Genomic DNA, 22,104 nt, shown 5'->3' with positions numbered 1-22,104 from the left:
TTGGTAGTTTTCTATGATGTTTTTCTCAGTTTCCTCTTTTTTTTATGTTTTGTGTCTCTGTTTTAGATTTATGCTTGGTGGTTACCAAGAGGTTTGTGTGAAATGTATCATAGATAAAGTAGTCCTTTTTCTGCTGATAGTATCTTATCTTCATTTGCCTATATGGGTTCCCTTCTTTTCCTCTTCCCCTTTTATGTTTTTCTTGTCTCAAATTATTCCTTTTTATATTACATTTGTTACCAAATTGAAGTGGCTATTGTTTTTTTCCTGATATTTCTCCCTTTAACCTTTATGTTGTAATAAAGTATTTAAAAACCTATTCTGATACAGAGTTGCAATTTTCTGATTCTGTTCATCTATTTATCACCTTAAAGTTTTGTGTACTTTTGCCTTTTTTTTCTGGCAGCAGAGCTCCTTTCAACATTTCTTATAAGGCAGGTCTAGTGTTGATAAAAATCCCTCAGCTTTTGTTTGTCTGGGAAAGCCCTTATTTCTTCTTCGTATCTGAATGATAACTTTGTTGGATAGAGTATTCTTGGATGACAGTTTTTATCTTTCAATATTTTGAGAATGTCATTCCACTCCCTCCTGGCCTGTTGAGTTTCTGCTGAGAAATCTGCTGATCTGCTAATAGGGATTCCTTTGTAGGTTGCATCCTTTTTTCACTGACTGCATTTAAAATTCTTTTTCATTGACTTTTTTTTTTCCCCGGTACGCAGGTCTCTCACTGCTGTGGCCTCTTCCATTGCGGAGCACAGGCTCCAGACGCGCAGGCTCAGCGGCCATGGCTCACGGGCCTAGCTGCTCCGCGGCATGTGGGATCTTCCTGGACCGGGGCACAAACCTGCGTCCCCTGCATCAGCAGGCGGACTCTCAACCACTGCGCCACCAGGGAAGCCCTTTCATTGACTTTTGACAGTGTCTTGGAGAAGATCTTTTTGCATTGAGGTGATTAGGTGTTCTTGTAGCTTCATAGACTTGTATATCCAGTTCCTCCCCCAGGTTTGCGAAGCTCTCAGCTGTTATTTCTTTAAATAAACTCTCTGCTAACTTCTCTGTTTCTTCTTCTTCTGGGATAACCATTACCCTAATGTTGCCCTTCCTAAAAGAGTCAGATAACGCTCATAAAATTTCCCCCTTTTTTATATCTTAATTCTTTTTCCTCTTCTACCTGTACCATCTCTAGATTTCTAAATTTGAGCTCAATAATTCTTTCTTCCATATGGTCTTCTCTATTTCCAGTGCTTTCTAATGAATTCTCAATCTCATTTATTGAGCTCTTCAGCTTCAGAATTTCTGTTTGGTTCTTTTTTAGTTTCAGTCTCTTTGGTAAAGTATTCCTTCTGTTCATTAATTTTACTCCTGAGCTCATTGAACTGCCTTTCTGAGTTTTCTTGTAGCTTGTTGTTTCTTCATGACAGCTATTTTGAATTCTCTATCAGTTAGATTGCAATATTCCATGACTTTAAGTTTGATTTCTGATGAATTGTCATTTTGTTTTTGTGATACAGTGTTGCTGTGGTTCTTCATGGTGCTGGATAAGTTGTTCCTCAGCTGACACATCTGAAGTAGCGAACACCTTTCTTCTTTAGGTAAAAATAATTTTTTCTACTTGATTTTAATGAACCAACAAGTTATAAACTAGAAGCCGTTCTCTTTTTCTAAAAAAACATAAGACGCTGTTAGGAGATTTATTTATCACAAGGAAAAGATTTATCCAGCAAAAAAAATCTACTGAGACACAGCAGTTCCCTTTTCAGAGGTGCTGCAATAAAGAAGACAATAGCAATATCTTTACTGTTTAGGTCAATACAATTATTGGATGGGTGAAAGCAAGAAGCAAAAAATATAAATTTCACACTCAGTGACCTAGTAATTTGTCAGTCATTTTTCTTCATTAAACCTAATGCATCCTCTGGGACTGGGGCAGAGGATTCCAGAGAAATTGCACTCCTGGCCTGGCCATGCTCCAAATTCCATACCATCTTTTCTATTCCTTTCTTTCTTTTTTAAATTTTCATTGAGGTATACTTGATTTACAATGTTGTATTAGCTTCAGTTATACAGCAAAGTGAATCAGTTATACATATATCCATTCTTTTTTTAGATTCTTTTCCCCTATAGGCCATCACAGCATATTGAGTAGAGTTCCCTGTGCTATACAGTAGGTTATTATTAGTTGCCTATTTTATATATAGTAGTGAGTATATGTCAATCCCAATCTTCCAATTTATCCCTCCTCCCTTATCCCCTGTTAACCATGTTTGTTTTCTACATCTGTGACTCTATTTCTGTTTTGTAACTAAGTTCATTTATACCATTTTTTTAGATTCCACATATAAGTGGTATCATATATTTGTCTTTCTGTGTTTGACTTACTTCACTCAGAACGACAATCTCTAGGTCCATCCATGTTGCTGCAAATGGCATTATTTTGTTCTTTTTTATGGCTGAGTAATATTCCATTGTATATATGTGCCACATCTTCTTTATCTATTCCTCTGTTGATGGACATTTAGATTGCTTCCATGTCCTGGCTACTGTAAATAGCATTGCAATGAACACTGGGGTGCATGTATCTTTTCGAATTATGGTTTTCTCTGCGTATATGCCCAGGAGTGGGATTGCTGGGTCGTATGGTAGTTCTATTTTTAGTTTTTTAAGGAACCTCCATACTGTTCTCCATACTGGCTGTACCCCTTTACATTCCCACCAACAGTGTAGGAGGGTTCCCTTTTCTCCACACCCTCTCCAGCATTTACTGTTTGTAGATCTTTTTTTTTTTTTTTTTTTTTTTTTGCGGTACGCGGGCCTCTCACTGTTGTGGCCTCTCCCTTTGCAGAGCACAGGCTCCGGACGCACAGGCTCAGTGGCCATGGCTCACAGGCCTAGCCACTCCACGGCATGTGGGATCTTCCCAGACCGGGGCACGAACCCGTGTCCCCTGCATCGGCAGGTGGACTCTCAACCACTACGCCACCAGGGAAGCCCTGTAGATCTTTTGATCATGGCCATTCTGACCCGTGTGAGGTGATACCTCATTGTAGTTTTGATCTGCATTTCTCTAATAATTAGTGAATTTTTTAAAGACTTATTTATTATTTATTTATTTAATTTATTTTTGGCTGCATTGGGTCTTAGTTGCGGCACTTCGGGCTCTTTGTTGCAGCGCATGGGCTTCTCACTAGTTTTCTCTTCTCTAGTTGTGGCACACGGGTTCCAGAGTGCGTGGGGTCTGTAATTTGGGGCCTGCAGGCTCTCTAGTTGAGTCGTGTGAGCTCAGTAGTTGTGGCACGCGGGCTTAGCTGCCCCGCGGCATGTGGGATCTTAGTTCCCTGACCAGGCTTTGAACCTGTGTCCCTTGCATTGTAAGGTGGATTCTTTACCACTGGACTACCAGGGAAGTCCCTATTAGTGATGTTGAACATCTTTTCATGTGCTTTTTGGCCATCTGTATGTCTTCTTTGGAGAAATGTCTATTTGTATCTTCTCATTTTTTGATTGGGTTGTTTGTTTTTTTGATATTGAGTTGCATGAGCTATTTGTATATTTTGGAGATTAATCTCTTGTCGGCTGCTTCATTTGCAAATATTTTCTCCCATTTTAAGGGTTGTCTTTTTGTTTTGTTTATGGTTTCCTTTGCTGTGTAAAAGCTTTTAAGTTTAATTAGATCCCATTTGTTTATTTTTGTTTTTATTTTCATTAGTCTAGGAGGTGGATCAAAAAAGATCTTGCTGTGATTTATGTCAAAGAGTGTTCTGCCTATGTTTTCCTCTAAGAGTTTTACAGTATCTGGCCTTACATTTAGGTCTTTAATCCATTTTGAATTTATTTTTGTGTATGGTGTTAGGAAATGTTCTAGTTTCATTCTTTAGCATATAGCTGTCCAGTTTTCCCAGCACCACTTACTGAAGAGACTGTCTTTTCTCCATTGTAAATAGAAGCCTTTCTCTTATTTTCCAGTAGGTGGCACTATAGAACATTGTTTTCTCTTACCTGTGCTGCCTCTGGTTGTGTTTGAGTATTGGCACTTTCTACCCTCCGTGTCTACATCAGAGGGGTCACCCAAAGCATTTGTTGTCACTGCTTGTGCCTCTGGGGTTGTTGGTGCCTTGCTGTTTCTGGTGTTATTGATGTCACTGCCTGAGTACTAGGACGGTGGCCTCATTTGGGATCCCTGAGTCACAGGCTCTGCCACTGCAGGAGGAGCAGGAAGGCCGGGAGGAGGAACTGGGGTCATGTGTGCCGTTCCTTTTCTGGTGCTCTTGGGTTTCTGGGCTCACTCACTGCTGATGGAGGGTGGGGCGCCAGAGCTGTGGGTGGCTCTGAGCTGGAGGGACAGGGTCATAGGCCTCGTGCCACGGCTGCTCCAGCTATCTGTGGCTGTGGGTACCAGTGCAAGTGGGAGGCCGGGGTCATGTGGGATGCCGCCCTCGCTGCTACTGGGTTCTCTGGACTGGGGTTCAGCTGCTACAGCCCAGGGTCCAAAATTGCAGGCACTGCCTATGCTGATCCTCCAGTTCTGCCTCTTCTATGGGTTCCATTCCACCTATCTTTACAGGTACAGATGGGTGGAACTCTCCAGTGTCCTGGTGTTAGGCAAAGGCCCCTTTGTTGAGTTGTGGATGTTTTCCTGGTTGCAGATTGAAGGGGAGAGCCGAGAGAGCATCTCTTCCTGCCATGATGCTGACATCACTCCCCAATTTTAAATTTCTTACTGATTGATTTAATTTGTTTTAATGACAGGCAAGTTACCCAAGTAACCATAGAGTTGGGGATAAGAATATCCCCAGCAGGGACAGAGGAAAACGAAGAAAAAGGCCAAATTTGTTTCCAGATTTAGTGTAAAGATTTTGAGATGCTTTTCTGCATGAAAATATTTTTTAAAGTATTTTCTCTTAAATCCTTACTTATGCAAACTTTGTTCAATGCTTGATGTAGAGTGGGCAAAAAATTTCCAACATAATCCAAGAAATAAACAAGTGCTTTTTTTTTAGAATTATATAAGATGAGATTCTGGCTCAATATCTAAAAATTAATTATTGTAGTTCTATTGTTGGTATGTGTTCATGAACTTACAAGTAGAAAACAAAATTTTTGAGATTTAAAGGATTAATCCACAGAAAACTATGTATAATAAAAATTAAAGTATTAAAAAAATTCAAGACATATAAATAATGATGCCAATGATCCTTTCTCTGGGTCTGATTCTGTCCTGTTAACTTACTCAAGGAGAAAACTGTCAAGGGACCAAATAGTATATACTATACTATTTCATAATTTCAAATTAAATGCAAAAATTTATCTTACATCCAATTCTTATATAAGCTGATTGCTGTTATCTGCTTTATTTCAGTACTTACCTTAATTTGCTGTCCACTTTGCATCCAATTTAGTATCTGACATTGCAATTCTTGTATCTTGTAGCTGGTTTCAGGCTTTTTTTCCCTAATAAACTGTACAATCTCCAGTTGTCGCCAAATGTCATCCAAATAGGAGCCTAAAATGCTTTTGTAGATATCTTTTGCATTTGACAAATATCCTGTTAAGAACAAAAGTGGGAAAAAAAGCATGTCTTTTTGTTCTTTTAGAAACTGCATGGTAAAAACCTAAAAGGAAATAAGGGTCATAGCAGAGACAGTTAAATTTCCCTTTACTACTTTTCTGATTTTGATCAAAGATAGAAACTAATGAAAACCTTAAGTTTAAGTGACGCTGAGAAATATGTAGCAAATGTTTATTTTTAAGCTACATAATACCAATATAACTGGATATACTCTACATATTCTCTGAATATTTCTCATCCTTTCCTGCCTTCTAGCTTGTTAAATGCTATTGCCTTCTTCCTAAACCCTAGAATCTACACTTACATGCAAGTCCTGTGGTAATGCATTTCACTGAGATTTTCTTGGTATGCTATCGATACAGCTTTGCACTTGATTTCGGGTTATTTATGTATACGACTTAACAACCTCACTAGTCTATAAGCTCTCATAATCCATGATATTTAAGCATAATTAATTTATGTAGCTGCTAAAACAGCAGTGCCTAAATTCAGACTCATAAAAGCAATTTTAAACACAGAATCCTGAGACCTATCCTTGAAGGTTCAAATTCAAGAAATCTAGATTGAGTCCCAGGGATTCCTATGTGTAAAACTTCTCCCAGTGATTCTACTGCACAGTGAATTTTGTGAATTACTGAAGTAGAGCACCTGGTAGAGTAACTTATGTAGATCAGGTATTCAATGAATATCTGGACAATAATAAATCAAAAAGTTAATGTTCATGTTCATATTTTTATACTATGTACATATTAATTATAATTTTATATTAATACAGCTAGAATGATGGGCAATTTAGAGACTGACTTACGTTCTTTCTGCTTACTAATCTCCAAACTTCCCACTGATTCTCCATACTGCCATTAGACGTAACCTTCTGAAAGACAAACCTAATCCAGTAGCTTCCCTGTTTCAACAGCTCCCTATCATTTACAGAGTAGTGACTGAACTCTTTTGTGTAGCTTAAAAGGCTTTTCATGATTTGGCTCTGTCTTACTTCTTCAGGCTTAGCTCTCTTTGCTTTCCACCTTGTACTCCTCAATTTAGCCACATGGAACTGTTTGTCATACACCCACTAAGTCATTCTTCTGGGCTCTTAATTCTGCCTACAATACCCTTTCATATTTTATTTACTTGGCGAACTCCTACTTATTTAAAAAAAAAATTCAGCTTGAAAGGGTAACAGTCACCATCCTTTGTGCCATTACTCTGTATCTCTACTACAGTACCCATTACACAATACTGAATTTATTTCTGGGTTAAAGCCCAGAAGTGAAACTCTATACTTTTAACCTTGAAACTAATTACCTTGCTAGTTTGGGAGAAGAAGCAAATTGGAAGCTGGGAGAAAATACAGAATTCTGGGTCCAGGGTAGGCAGTCAGACCCACATGGACCTTTCTTCCTCTGTCACTATTCACAGAGAAAGAAAGGAGGACAACCTAACTTGCTCTTTGATTTTGAGAGGTTTAGAGGAGTGAGAAAGCCTTCTACTAAAAGTGTCCAAGGCAGCAAGGTTACTCATTATGGCTTGGTACCTAGGGTTTAAGAAGTTATGTTTTCCAACAAGGATTTTACTTTTATAAGTATTCCTCAAGGTAGCCAAATAGTAATGCCAAAGTTTGATTTAGTAAAGGCATTTCTTTGAGGAACAGAAACAATTCAGTTCAAGTATATAGCTCTCAATGGTCTCACTTAATCCTAGGGTAAAATATAGAGTACTTAAAGGTGAATATACTTTAAGCAATCCTCCATAAATATTATTTCTCTAATGCAAGATTTTGATAAGTATTGAGCACGAGTGAGTCACAACTGTACTCTCCCTGGAAGTCCAAATATTCTAGATTCTGACATTCTGCCTTACTATTATGCTTTTATAGTTAGCTTAGTTGTTGGTAGGACTGACAATCTTCTATGGCAGCTGAAAATTATAATGAAGACAGGTGACTGAACAGAAGCATGTGACACTACACCATTATACTAGCTACAGATACTGTAAACTAGGGCTATAGTTGTCTGGGAATGGAGACAAGACAACTTGATCCAGCATCAGCACTCAAATGCTTTAATTGGAGAAGAAAGGAAAAGCACCATGTTGGGCTTTCTAAAGGTAGCTGTAACTTAGTTACAATACCTGGCCAGATAATACTAAAATAATGCTTGGCCAAGTATTACAACTCCCAGTGATGTAGAGGGAGTACAGTTGTAACTCGCTGCTGCCCAGTACTTATCCAAACCTTGGATTAGAGAAATAATATTTGTCTGAGTCACAGATAAGAAAAAATGTCTGCGTCACAGATCAGAGAAAAAATATTTTCACTTTGTATATAATGGGTTCTAGAAACTTTAAATTATAAAACATAATCCTAAAAAGATACCATTACTAAACAAGTCTAAACAACCTGCAATAAGGGGCCTAAAACAGTAATGCAGTAAGACAGATACTTTAAGGATTTTAATAGTTTAGAAAAAATTTCCAAAATATTTAAAATTTTCAATACATTCAAAATAGTTTGATTTTTAATACTCAAGTAATTCATATCCTAACTTACATGCACAACTAAAAAGGGAAATTGCAGAAGATCTTGCTATATAGCTATATTGCATCTAGCAAAGATTCGAAGACACAGATATTCAATGAGGACCTAAAATGTATATGTCAAAGTGTCAAAGTGTCATCTTACATTAAAAAGCAGTGCATAATAAAAAGAAACAAAATTGAGTTATTTGTAGCAAGGTAGATGGACCTAGAGACTGTCACACAGAGTGAAGTAAGTCAGAAAGAGAAAAACAAATATAGCATGCTAACACATATATATGGAATCTGAAAAAAAAAAATGGTTCTGATGAACCTAGGGGCAGGACAGGAATAAAGATGCAGGTGTAGAGAATGGACTTGAGGACACGGGGAGAGGGAAGGGTAAGCTGGGACAAAGTGAGAGAGTGGCATGGACATATATATACTACCAAATGTAAAATAGATAGCTAGTGGGAAGCAGCCACATAGCACAGGGAGATCAGCTCGGTGCTTTGTGACCACCTAGAACGGTGGGATAGGGAGGGTGTGAGGGAGATGCAAGAGGGAGGAGATATGGGGATATATGTATATGTATAGCTGATTCACTTTGTTATACAGCAGAAACTAACACACCACTGTAAAGCAATTATACTCCAATAAAGATGTTGAAAAAAAATGCAGTGCATAATAATGATTACACAGTCAAATCCCTTAAGGCCATTAGGAGTCTGTAATTCAGGCCTAGAATAGAGAATCTTACACCTATTTTTCTAGGTGATGATTGTTGTTACAGAAAATTTCTTTTAATGAATATAAGGAGAATAAAATATATATTCCATGATAATTATGTCTATATATATAATGTTTAATGCAGGAAAAAAACTACATAATTTCTTACAAAGTGCATCTTTTTCAGAAAAGTAAACGTTACTTCAGACAAAATATTTCAATAGGAAGAAAAGGGGAAATAAAAAATTTTCACACCAACCCAATGCTGTGTCCAAGCTACATGTTAAAAGGACATCTCTAATTGTTACCAAAAGGTGTAAGAGGGCAGCATACTTGAATGTCATTTCTCTTTCAACATTTTTACCTAGGTAAGCAAAAACATATTTAAAGACAGAATATACATTAGAATTTTAGAATATATATCAGAATGCTTAACAATAATAGATAACATTTATTATTGAGTGCTTACTATGTGCCAAGCTGTATATAATCTGTTTATTTCATTGAATCTCTAACAATAACCCTATCAGACAAGTTTACTATGATCTTGATTTTATGGATGAGAAAACAGTCTTAACGAGGTTAGGTAACTGCCCAAGGTCTATTTGTGCATAAATGATGGAGCTGGCATTCCAACCCCTACAGCTAACCTCAGAGTTCATACTTTGCTGCTTCCAAAGAATGTTCAATTATTTCTACTCTTGGTGGGAAGAAGGACAATGATTCCCAGTTATGAAACAAGAAGAAAATTAAACTCATAACTTGCCAACTGGTTTAGATAAAGGTGGAGGATCATAACGTAAAGCAATACATTGAAATGGAGGTAGACACCTGGGAATATTTGTCCAAAGATATGACTCAAACAAAAGAGGTACTTACAGAGACAAGACAATTATCTAATTAATACATTCCATGTAGTTCCAAGCTTATTGAAGATGATAGATTGGATTTTACTGCATGCAAAAGTGGGGCCACGAAGACCAGATTCCAGGCCTAATTTATTATAAAGCAGAAACTAACACACCATTGTAAAGCAATTATACTCCAATAAAGATGTTAAAAAAAAAGTATGAAAACTATTGATTTAAGCAATGAAGATCAAAGCAAATAATCAGTGGTCACTGGGAATCAAGGAGCAACAGAAAAACCAGTTATGGGTAGTACCTCCAGCCCCTGGAAGGACTTGTGTAAACAAGTCAATCATGACCAGGAAGGGAAAAGAAGAGAACAGAGAAACCAAATTTGGTATCATTTTCCTCTGTCTTTGGGAGAACATTTCTTACAGTGCAGATCCGCAGCCGATGAATTCTTTCAGCTTTTGTATGTCTGAAAATACCTCTATTTCCCCTTTGTTTTTGTAATGTATTTTTGCCTAGTACAGAATAGGTTGGTGGTTTTTTCTTTCAGGTATTTTAAAGATGTTATTCCATCTTCTTTTCACTTGCACTATTTCTTTATTTTTTTAAAATTTTTTAACATCTTTATTGGAGTATAATTGCTTTACAATTGTGTGTTAGTTTCTGCTTTATAACAAAGTGAATCAGTTATACATATACATGTGTTCCCATACCTCTTCCCTCTTGTGTCTCCCTCCCTCCCACACTCCCTATCCCACCCCTCCAGGTGGTCACAAAGCACCGAGCTGATCTCCCTGTGCTATACGGCTGCTTCCCACTAGCTATCTATTTTACATTTGGTAGTGTATATATGTCCATGCCACTCTCTCACTTTGTCACAGCTTACCCTTCCCCCTCCCCATATCCTCAAGTCCATTCTCTAGTAGGTCTGTGTCTTTATTCCCATCTTACCCCTAGGTTCTTCATGACCTTTTTTTCCCTTAGATTCCATATATATGTGTTAGCATACGGTATTTGTCTTTCTCTTTCTGACTTACTTCACTCTGTATGACAGACTCTAGGTCCATCCACCTCACTACAAATAACTCAGTTTCGTTTCTTTTTATGGCTGAGTAATATTCCATTGTATATATGTGCCACATCTTCTTTATCCATTCGTCTGTTGATGGACACTTAGATTGCTTCCATCTCCTGGCTATTGTAAATAGTGCTGCAATGAACATTCTGGTACATGACTCTTTTTGAATTATGGTTTTCTCAGGGTATATGCCCAGTAGTGGGATTGCTAGGTCATATGGTAGTTCTATTTGTAGTTTTTTAAGGAACCTCCATACTGTTCTCCATAGTGGCTGTACCAATTCACATTCCCAGCAGCAATGCAAGAGTGTTCCCTTTTCTCCACACCCTCTCCAGCATTTATTGTTTCTAGATTTTTTGATGATGGCCATTCTGACTGGTGTGAGATGATATCTCATTGTAGTTTCGATTTGCATTTCTTCTAACACATGAAGGAATGCTCAACATCACTTGCACTATTTCTGACAAGAAATTTGACGTCAACCTTGTCATTGTTTCTCTTTTGCAGCATATATTTTTTTCCTCTGGCTGCTCCTACAATTTTCTCTTTATCACTGGTTTTGAGCAACTTGATTATAATATGCCTTGGTGTAGCTTTATTATGCTTCTTGTGCTTAGGGTTCATTGAGTTTCTTGGATCTGTGGGTTTGTAGTTTTCACTGAGTTTGGCAAAATTTCAGTCATTATTTCTTCAAATATTTTATCTGTTTACCCCCTTTTGCGTCTCCTTTGAGAACTCTAATGCTAGTATATAAGGCTATTTGAAGTTGTTTCACAGCCCACTATGCTCTTTTCTTTCCTTCTTTTTTATTCTTTTATCCACCTGGGTTTTATTTTAGATAGTTTCTATTGCTATGCTTACAAGTTAGCTAGTCTTTTCTTCTGCAATATTTAATCTGCCATTAACTCCATCCAGTGTATTTTTCATCTCATGCATTGTAGTTTATTCTCTAAAACTACAATTTGCATCTCTTTTATGTCTCTAGCTTATTGAATGTATGGAATACAGTTATAATAAGTTTCAGTGTCCTCTCTGATAATTCTAACATCTTTGTCAGCTCTGAGTTTGTTTTGATTGATTATTCTCCTTATGGGCTGTGTTTTCCTGTCTCTTGTTATGCTTGACAATCTTTGATCAGATGTCAAACATTGTGAATTTTACCTTGTTAGTGCTAAATATTCCTGTATTCATATAAATAGTCTTAAGCTTTGTTCTGGGATGCAGTTAAGTTCCTTGGAAATAGTTTGATAACTTTGAGTCTTGCTTTTATGATTTTTTTAGGCAGGTCCAGAGCAGTGCTAAATCTAGGGATAATTATTCCCCACTACTGAGACAAGACTTCTCTAAGTATGGTGATCAATACTCCATGAACTATGAGTTTTTCTAGTCTGGCTGGTGGGAACAGACATTATTTCCTGCCCCGTGTGAATTCAGAGTACTATTCCCTCTAATCCTTTCAGATGGTTTGTTTCCCAATCTCTTGTAGGTTAGTTCCTCACATATACATTTATTTTTTTTGAGATGGCTGTTCTTTTTTTTTTCCATATTCTTTTCCATTATGGTTTATCACAGGATATTGAATATAGTTTCCTGTGCTATACACTAGGACCTTGTTGTTTACCCATTCTCTATATTATAGTTTGCATCTGCTAATCCCAAATTCCTAATCCATCCTTCCCCCACCCCACCCCCTTGGCAGCCACAAGACTGTTCTCTATGTCTGTGAGTCTGTTTCTGTTTCATAGATAAGTTCATTTGTGTTATCTTTTAGATTCTACATATAAGTGATATCATATGGTGTTTGTCTTTCTCTGTCTGACTTACTTTACTTAGTATGATAATCTCTAGGTCCATCCATGTTGCTGCAAATGGCGTTATTTCATTCTTTTTTTATGGCTGAGTAGTATTCAATTGTATATGTGTACCACATCTTCTTTATCCATTCATCTGTCAGTGGGCATTTAGGTTGTTTCTATGTTTTGGCTATTGTCCTCACATATACTCTTGGATCAGTACTCTGCTGAATACTTCAGGGAGACTCTCTGCAAATTTCTAGGACTCTTCTTGTGAAGCTCTCTGCTCTCTAACCTTCTATCTTTTTTTTTTTTTTCCTTCTATCTTTTTAAAAAAATTTATTTATTTTTAGCTGCATTGGGTCTTCATTGCTGTGCGTGGGCTTTCTCTAGTTGTGGCGAGCAGGGGCTACTCTTCACTGCGGTGTGCAGGCTTCTCATCGCAGTGGCTTTCCTTGTTGCAGAGCACGGGCTCTAGGTGCACAGGCTTCATTAGTTGTAGCACGTGGGCTCAGTAGTTGTGGCTTGTGGGCACAGCAGTTGTGGCTTGCAGGCTCTAGAGCTCAGGCTCAGTAGTTGTGGCACACGGGCTTAGTTGTTCCGCGGCATGTGGGATCTTCCCAGACCAGGGCTCAAACCCATGTCCCCTGCATTGGCAGGCAGATTCTTAACCACTCTGCCACCAGGGAAGCCCCTAATCTTCTATCCTTTGAACTTTAGTTGCCTTGGTCTCCCTGGACTCTTAGCTCTGCTTCTTCAACTCAGATTGTCCACTGAGCTCTGCCTCTGGTACCTCTCCCTGTGCCATGGCCTGGCATTTCTTTCAAGGCAGTAAGCTAGGGCAATGGTAGGGCTCACCTCACTTGTCTCCCATCTCTCAGGAATCATTGTGCTTCGTTGCCTGATGTCTAGGATCTTAAAAACTGGTTTCATCTATTTTGTCTTTGTCTTTTTGTTTGTTGTTGTTATTTCTGGAAGGAGGGTAAATTCAATCCCTGTTACTCCATTTTGGTCAGAAGCAAAAGTCCAGGATTGACTTTAATCAATTTACTTGTAGACCTCCCCTCCACCTATTTGGGAGGGACCTAAGTGGTTCAGATGCTAACAGTAATAGGGTTAATTTGGTTTCTGCAATAGGAATCTGTCAAGTAATATATATGTCAACTAGGAGCTTTACTGAGAAGCAATGCCAGATGATACAGGTTTCCTCCACTATCTGAAAATAGAGAGTTCCTATGAAACCTTTTGTAAGCTGAAATGGAGTAAAGAAGCAAATACCTTTTTTCATAAAAACGAAAATCCTCTTTGGTTTCTTTCAGTTAGTGAAAACAGATTAATGTAGGTCTTCATAAAATCAAAGTGACATAAAGCAAACATGAAAAGCAGGCGACACTTGTATTTCTTACCTTTTTATCCTTGCTTAGCTGATTTTCCAGCATTGGTCTGTGGGTGTCATATGCTGAATTACAGTTATGCCTCCATCTATGACTAATTTCTGCATTTTCTAATAATCCATAAATTTATGTCCTTTAAAATAATGTGACTTTTATTTGTACTCACCTTGGTGAATAGCATCACTTATTACTTTTTCTTGTTGTTTTAAGAGGAACCTTGTTTGGTCAAAAATGACAGTGTCAAATTTCCAGTTAGCAGCAGGAAGAGTACAGAGGCATACAAGTTTTTTTAAGATAGGAGAAGCTGCTGCTTCTAGGAGACAGTATGCTTGGCACTGGCTATCTGCAAAAATAAAAGTATTAAAGGCAGTGTTTTTATAAGGATGGTATGTTCTTTTTGACAAATCAATCATACATGTTACTTCATGGAAACCTGAACTCTATCCAAATTCTTTTCTGAGTTAAAAATCATTAGATTCTATAGAGGCTTATTTTAGGATATTTATTCTAAATAAACTAGTAAAAACACAACCAAAAAAACCCTCTGTAGAATTAATATAATTTTATGGTTATCTTGTTTATTAGAAATGATTTATTCAGTGACTAATTTGGCAGGGCAAGTATGAGGAAGAGAATCACAATTTTTTTTTCTTCTCCCTCCACTATTAGCTTACAACCTTAAGATGAACACATTTATAACAATGACAAATTGTTTTTAGTTTTCACTAGAATATCAATATTTAAAGATCTGCATTGTCATCTAAAGGTCATAAATGAAATTTAGCCAAAAGAATGAAATGATATTCAAGAACTAGTGTCATATTTCCTTATCGATTTTAATAGTGAGCATGATGTTCTTAAGGGGTCAATGTAAAGAATATTTTTCTTTACAGCAGAACAAATAATTTTAATTGGTATAGGGATCAATAATAACTTATTTACACCACCTTGATGGTGGGTAAGAGAACGGAGAGGGCAACCAGCAACAGTTCATTTTTCCAGACTGGGAAGAAAAGTCTGAGTGAGGAGCTGCAGTTTGCTGTTCTCTGATGCATGTAGGGAAGCAGCAGTTTAAATGAAGGAAGAAATAACACTTAGTGGACTGGAATAGGGCGATGGGGAGGGAGGGGCAGAGGCAGTGAATAAGGCACTCCAGGTTTGGAAATAACCTGAAAGTAGGACTGGAATGAAGAAATATCTGAAACAAGTGAAGAAAATTACATGGAAAATAAGGTGTGTCCTAGATACCCAGGAAAGTGCTTTCAAATTTACTTAATTTGAATGTATTTAAAAAGCATAATGCATACCTGATGCTTGAATTTCAATGACATTATCTGCTCTCCTTTCCTGATTTGCTTTCTCTAGTGTTTCATTAGTACAAACAATAGGATTTTCTTCTTGAAGAGTTAAAGAATGTTCTTCTTTGTCTTGAAGTTCTAATAAAAATATTAATTTGCATTGTTCAGGGAAACTTAATGTTGATTAAAATGCTCTCTTGTAATATGATCATAATTGTTAAAATTCTTTGAAATGCATCAGTATTAAATTGAGCAACTATTCAGGTCAATGGACTTACTGTACTGGGTAGGAAGCTGAATGGTAATAAAGGAAGGAACTTTGGCATCAGATCAGTGTTTCAATCCCAGTTCTGACACTAGCCTCAGTTTCCTCATATGTAAAATATTGATTAATATACCTATTTCGAATATTGTTATAAGGTGTTATAAATACCAAGGATGATTCCTGACACCTAAAGGGCACATACTGTTCTACATCTTTTCTCTGTGACTGTCCACAGACCCTTCCTCTGTTACTAATTCTCTCCTATGCCCCAAACCCTACCTGTCTCCTTCCTTTCTTAATAAGGTCATTTCTTACTACTTACCCTTTAGCTCCCAGGCATTTTCTACAGGAAGCCTTATAAAACTGCCCACTTGGGGCTTCCCTGGTGGCGCAGTGGTTGAGAGTCTGCCTGCCGATGCAAGGGACGCGGGTTCATGCCCCGGTCCGGGAAGATCCCACATGCCATGGAGTGGCTGGGCCCGTGAGCCATGGCCACTGAGTCTGCGTGTCCGGAGCCTGTACTCCGCAACGGGAGAGGCCACAGCAGTGAGAGGCCCGCGTACCGCAAAAAAACCCCAAAACACTGCCCACTCTACTTCCAGGCCAGCAAAGTGCCTCTCCTTTTTGTTTCCTCAGCACTTGGCATAGTCTCCTGGCACTGACAATGTTGTATGGAAATTATCTGCATGTCTGGTCCACTGTAAGCTTCTCATGGTCAGCAACGTTATCATATTTATCTCTGATATGTGATTTAGTGCCTGGCACACAAGGTTCAATAACTGTAGTTTTCTTCGTTTGTAAGTATTGTAGAGGATTAAAAAAATATATATATATAATTTATTTATGATTAGAGTTATATTAACTAGATTGCAATGTTATCCATTAATAATATGATTACAAGATAATTTTAGAAAAACATTGCCATCTTGAAACGTTTGAATATATGAGCTTTAAATACACAGTGAACAAAAAGAGTAAAATATCCTAAACTAGCTTTTTATTATTTTCAAGTGTACTTTTTATTAACTATAAGTAATCTAAATAGCTATGATTAAATACTACAAATTATTAGAGTTTTTGAGGGGGCCTAATAAGTTGTAGCATTCTTTCTCACCCCTGTATCAACAAGAAGTAAAATATATATCAAAATATTACCTCTGTTACTAATAAAAACTAAGTTGGAGAAAGGAGATTAGTTTGAGAGTCAAAAGAGCTTTTTAATTAAACAACAGAATTAGAGTTACCTACCCTGCCCCAGACTATACTGTACTGGGCCAGGATTCTGCACTATTGGGGAACTGCTTGGGAAAGATTCATGACATAGAGAAGCAGAGGAGAATGCCTGTTACTTGTGAGGCAGCTCATTCCTACAAGCTTATGCCCAATTTATTCTTTTTCAAATTTACAATACAGATAATTAATTTCAGTGCCTCTGGGGAGAACACATTAAAGGGCAAAGAGGCCAGGAACATAATACTATAGAGAAAAAATCAGGAGTACAGAGCATTCCCACCTAACATCAGTATTCCTTTAATTGTTTAATTAATGGCTAACTTTTAAAATAAGAAAATATTCTTTTTATCTTTGTCTACTTTCTTGTTGCTTTCTCTCATTTTCTGTTGCCAATATACCTTGTTACAAGACATCATCACAAGTATGAAAACCAGAAAAGGGTGTCAGTGCTAATTTTGGATTGGTTTCCTTTTTTTGTTTGTTTTTTGGCCTCAAATATGAATAGAATCTGAAAACATTCACAAACCTGAAAAAAACAAATCTTTAACAAATTCCTATTTATGCATCACATTCATAAGATAATTCTTTATATTTTGCTCATTCTTTCATGTAGAAATTATACTCTGAATTATGGTGCAAATTGGTTAGAAAGATCTGTTACATATAGAATTGTCACCTAACAAGGTAAGTTATAATGCGGTCAAACAATTACACAAAAAGAAACTTTATGACAAATATATATAAACATAAAGGGTCACAAAATTCTGAGATCTTTAAATACTTTTCTGAATTTTTGTTGAATTTTTCATTGTGAAAATGCACTGATGGACAAAGTAATATAACTTTATATAGATCTATAAAAGGCTGTCATATCATGCTGCACACAAAGAACAAGCATTCTTTTCTGCTTTTCTATGTCATGACTTTTTCCCAAGCAGCTCCCCAACCGTGGGGAATCCTGGCCCAGTCCAGCATAGTCTGGGTCTGGGTAGGTACTCTGCACAATTCTGGTGTTTAGTTAGCAAGCTCATTGGACTCTCAAACTAATTTCTGGTATATATTTTACTTCTTGTCTTATTTTATAGTTTATTCAGGGGCAAGACCTTGTGTATATTAACAGTATCAATACATAGGACAGTAAGACCTAGGTATACTCTAACTCTCACAAATAAATATTTTTGTACTTATTTCATTTGGGTAAGCTGTGTCAAACACATTCTAGAATACTAGAATTTTATTTTTTTACCAGAAGTGAAATGATATGACGCATTATACTACTTTGATATGTTTATAAGCGATGAATGTAAAACAGTTACAACTCAAACAGAAACTCTTTGATAAAGTTAAAAAGAGTAATAGGCGATCAAACAGGCAAAAGGTTCTTAAGTACACATTAAAATATAAGTTAAAATATGGAGGTAGAACTGTGAGCTAAAAGAGAAAAAAGAATGGCAGAATGATCAGCAAAAGTTAGAAATGTTATGAATCTGTATGACCAAGTTGTAGAAAGTGAGTTTTTACAAATAGTGGCTTTTCTTAAAAGTTCAAATGCACTTTTAAATTTTTTGGAAAATACATATCTACATCTATATCTGTATATCCCATATCTATCTCCGTATATAATGTGTCATGAATCAATGACATTTTCTTTGAAGAATAATGTGTTTTATCTGAAGAGCTTTATTTCTTTACCTTCTATAATAAATTATACATTTAGTCCTTGAAGCTATCATACCTACACCAAAATATTAAATTACTCACCGTCTTTTCCATCATTGTCTGTGACTTCAGTCTTTGAGGTGCAAGTCTTATACTTATTTCGCAGCATAATAAAGTCATTCAAAAGGTCCAAATTATTCTCCTGTTTTTTACCATGTTTAAAAGATGCTTCTTCAATTTTGGAAGAGGAAGATGATTCAGTAGATGGTACTGTGCTGTCAAGTTCCAAGTAATCTTTATTTTCTTTAGTTCGGATTATTCTATAACCTAGTTCTAGGTCAATCTTTGGCTTTTCTTCTTTTCGTGGTCTTTCAACAGCAACATATTCATCAGAAAAATACGAGTCTGTTACTGCTTTTGACAGAGGTGGAGTCTTTTGTGAAGGTGATAAATGATCGTTTGTAGATATCTCAATAAGTTTAATAGGTGAGGAACAACTTTTATGTTCTAGCCATACTGAAAACAGAAAATGAAAATATCCAATGACTTTCATGCCTAAATGAATGTTCTACTAGGGTATTAAGATAACCTTTAGTTCTGGGTTCTTATTAATATAATTTGATCCTTACGAGTACTTTGTTTACTGCTTTTAAAATCAATTTTTCGTCTGAATAAAATAGATTTTTAAAGGATAAAAATTCAGCACCTCTTTTTCCTATTACTGGAGCTAAGGTTACTGAGCAAAGAAAGAATTCCAGACTATTGTCAATAGTCTAACAACAAGTCATTGCCTTGGAGCTATCATACCTACAGTTATTCTAAGGGTCAAAAACTTACATACAAAGCAAGCCACAGACTAGAAGAAAATACTTGTAATACATATACTTTAAAAAAGACTGTATCGGGCTTCCCTGGTGGCGCAGTGGTTGAGAGTCCGCCTGCCGATGCAGGGGACAAGGGTTGGTGTCCCGGTCCGGGAGGATCCCACATGCCTTGGAGCGGCTGGGCCCATCAGCCATGGCCGCTGGGCCTGAGCGCCCGGAGCCTGTGCTCCGCAATGGGAGAGGCCACAACTGTGAGAGGCCCGCATACCGTAAAAAAAAAAAAGACTGTATCCAAAATATTTGAAGAACTGTTATAATATTTTAAAAGAAAGTCAATTAAAAATTTGACAAAATATTTGATCAATACTTCATATAAGATATGCACATGCTGCAATATGGATGAATCTTGAAAACATGCTAAATGAAAGCAGTCACGAAAGACCACATATTGTATGATTCCATTTCTATGGCGCATACAGAACAGACATATCTATAAAGACAGAGAATGGGAGTGACTGCTAATGGGTACAAGATTCCTTTTGGGGGAGGATTAAAATCTCCTAAAATTGATTGTGGTGATGATTATACCTCTCTGTGAATATACTAACTTTGAATGGTAATTCAATGGTTTTTAGTGTATTCACAGAGAGGCATATACTTTTTTTTTTTTTTTTTTTGCGGTACGCGGGCCTCGCACTGTTGTGGCCTCTCCCGTTGTGGAGCACAGGCTCCGGACGTGCAGGCTCAGCGGCCATGGCACTCGGGCCCAGTTGCTCCGCGGCATGTGGGATCCTCCTGGACTGGGGCACCAACCCGTGTCCCCTGCATCGGCAGGCGGACTCTCAACCACTGCGCCACCAGGGAAGCCCGAGAGGTATATACTTTTAATGGGTGAATTATACGGTATGTGAATTACATGTCCATAAAGCTATTATATATTTTTTAAAAGAAGATATAAATATAGCCAATGAGCTTGTAAAAAGATGGTCATCGTCATTAATTATCAGGAAAATACAAATTAAAACCACAATGAGATACCACAACATACCCATCAAAAGGGCTAAAATTTAAGATTTTCAATGCCAAGAGTTGGCAAGGATATAGAGTAACGGAAACCCTCACACATTGCTGGTGTAAATGTAAAACAGAGCAACCACTTTGGAAAAAAGTAGTTTCTTAAAGAGTTAAACATACACCTACCATAAAACCTAACAATTATACTCCTAGATATTCACTGAAGAGAAATGATAACAAATGTCCACAAAAAGACTTCTACAAGAATATTCATAGCAGTTTTATTCATAACAGTAAAAACCTAGAAAAAAATCCAGAAGAGTTGATAAACAAACCTTGGTACATCCATATAATGAAAAATTCCTCAGTAATAAAAAAGAAATGAACTACAGATACACACAACATCATGAGTGAATCTCAAAAATGTTATTCTGAGTAGAAGGCAGACGCAAAAGAGTTCATACTGTATGATTCCATAAATGAAATCCAGAACAAGGGAAACTAATATATAGTGACAGAAAGTAGACCAGTGGTTACTTGAAGCCAGGGGTGAAGGTTGGTAGGGGAGAAGGGTGGGATAGAAGGAGAATCACTATAGAATGCAATGGAGCACAAGGGAACTTCCTGGTGATAGAAATATTTTATATCTTAATGGTGGTGATAGTTTCATGGTATAAAAATACATGTGTCAAAATTCATTAAACTGTACAGTTAGAACAAGTGCATTTTATACTTCAAAGTTTATTTGAAAAAAACATAAGTGCCTTATAGGCCAGCTAAATATGTAAATGAGTGAAGTACAGGGCCAGTGCTTAAATCATCATCTTTGGGAAGATAGATTTTGTTTTTTTCTTCCATAATGTGGTCTATAAATTTTTTTGCTTTTGCTTTTATTAGAGATACTGGTATCGGAAACATTTTACTTTTCTCTTAACTATTATAAATATAAGACAAAAGTGCAAGAGTAATGCTAAATACCAACCAATACCTGGCCTCAATTTGTGAGTGCTGGGAACTACGGTGAACTGGAGGGTGCATGGTCTGTCTAAATGGTGAGCTACTACCAGCCCTAACCAGTTGTTGCCATGTGAGAATCTGAGTCTGATTTTTGGAATTTTAAAGACAATTTCAAAATACAGATCAGTTTCGTACAACCCTCCAAATTTTAAATGCTGGTAACTAATTAAAATACCATATGGGTCAACAGTATGTGGGCTGAACAGGATCTGAGTGCTACCAATTTGCAACCTCCAAGATATTTTCTAGAGATATTCTGGAGTGTTTAGTAGGTAAATAGGAACTGTTTACTATTTCACTTTTCTGATTATTTTCCTCTACTACTCTCTTTAACCACCCCTATCCTGACAACGTGGCCACGGGCTCCTGATAAAGTTATTGCTTTTTAAACTTCAGGATGAAACTTAGGGATTCATAATTCTACTAGATAACAAGATGAGTTATATGTTTCATTTTAACCTCAATATAGTTATATATCATAATAAAGATTATACATAATTTTATAGATTTAATACATTATTAAGGATATTGGAAGACTCCATAAAATCATCTTCTCTCTTTTCTTTGTCTCACAATCTGACCTCATCTCTTTTAAAATTCTTCTTCTACCATGGGTAACCATCTGGGTCTTAGGATAGACTGGTGTGCATTTGCTTGACATAGTCTGTTTATCTACCCTCTTTTCTACCACATCCAAAGCCCTCTGTCTTCTGTCTTTGAAACATCCCTTGATAACAATTCTCACCCCAATTCCTATCTCCTTAGAGCAGTCTTCCAACGTACACAATAATGTCTAAAATTCACTTCTTAAAAAAATTTTATTTACTTATTTTTTTATTTTTGGCTGCGTTGGGTCTTTGTTG

The 22,104-nt window shown here is 36.9% G+C and overlaps 1 protein-coding gene across 1 annotated transcript in view; it reads right to left on the bottom strand.

The window, feature by feature from the left end:
* The window catches only part of SHOC1 (shortage in chiasmata 1), a 91,932-nt gene that overhangs the window by 30,075 nt on the left and 39,753 nt on the right, over positions 1–22,104 (bottom strand). The window contains exons 12-16 of the mRNA XM_030859016.2: positions 18,489–18,902; positions 15,239–15,358; positions 14,098–14,274; positions 9,069–9,173; positions 5,364–5,542 (exon numbers count right to left, since the gene is read on the bottom strand). Of these exons, the coding sequence (XP_030714876.2) occupies positions 5,364–5,542; positions 9,069–9,173; positions 14,098–14,274; positions 15,239–15,358; positions 18,489–18,902 (995 nt within the window). The remainder of the gene's footprint in view (positions 1–5,363; positions 5,543–9,068; positions 9,174–14,097; positions 14,275–15,238; positions 15,359–18,488; positions 18,903–22,104) is intronic.

The sequence above is a fragment of the Globicephala melas genome, chromosome 6, assembly GCF_963455315.2.
Source record: "Globicephala melas chromosome 6, mGloMel1.2, whole genome shotgun sequence".
Classification (NCBI taxonomy): domain Eukaryota; kingdom Metazoa; phylum Chordata; class Mammalia; order Artiodactyla; family Delphinidae; genus Globicephala; species Globicephala melas.
The sequence above is the reverse complement of the archived record's forward strand: the minus strand, read 5'-3'. Positions and strand labels throughout refer to the sequence as shown.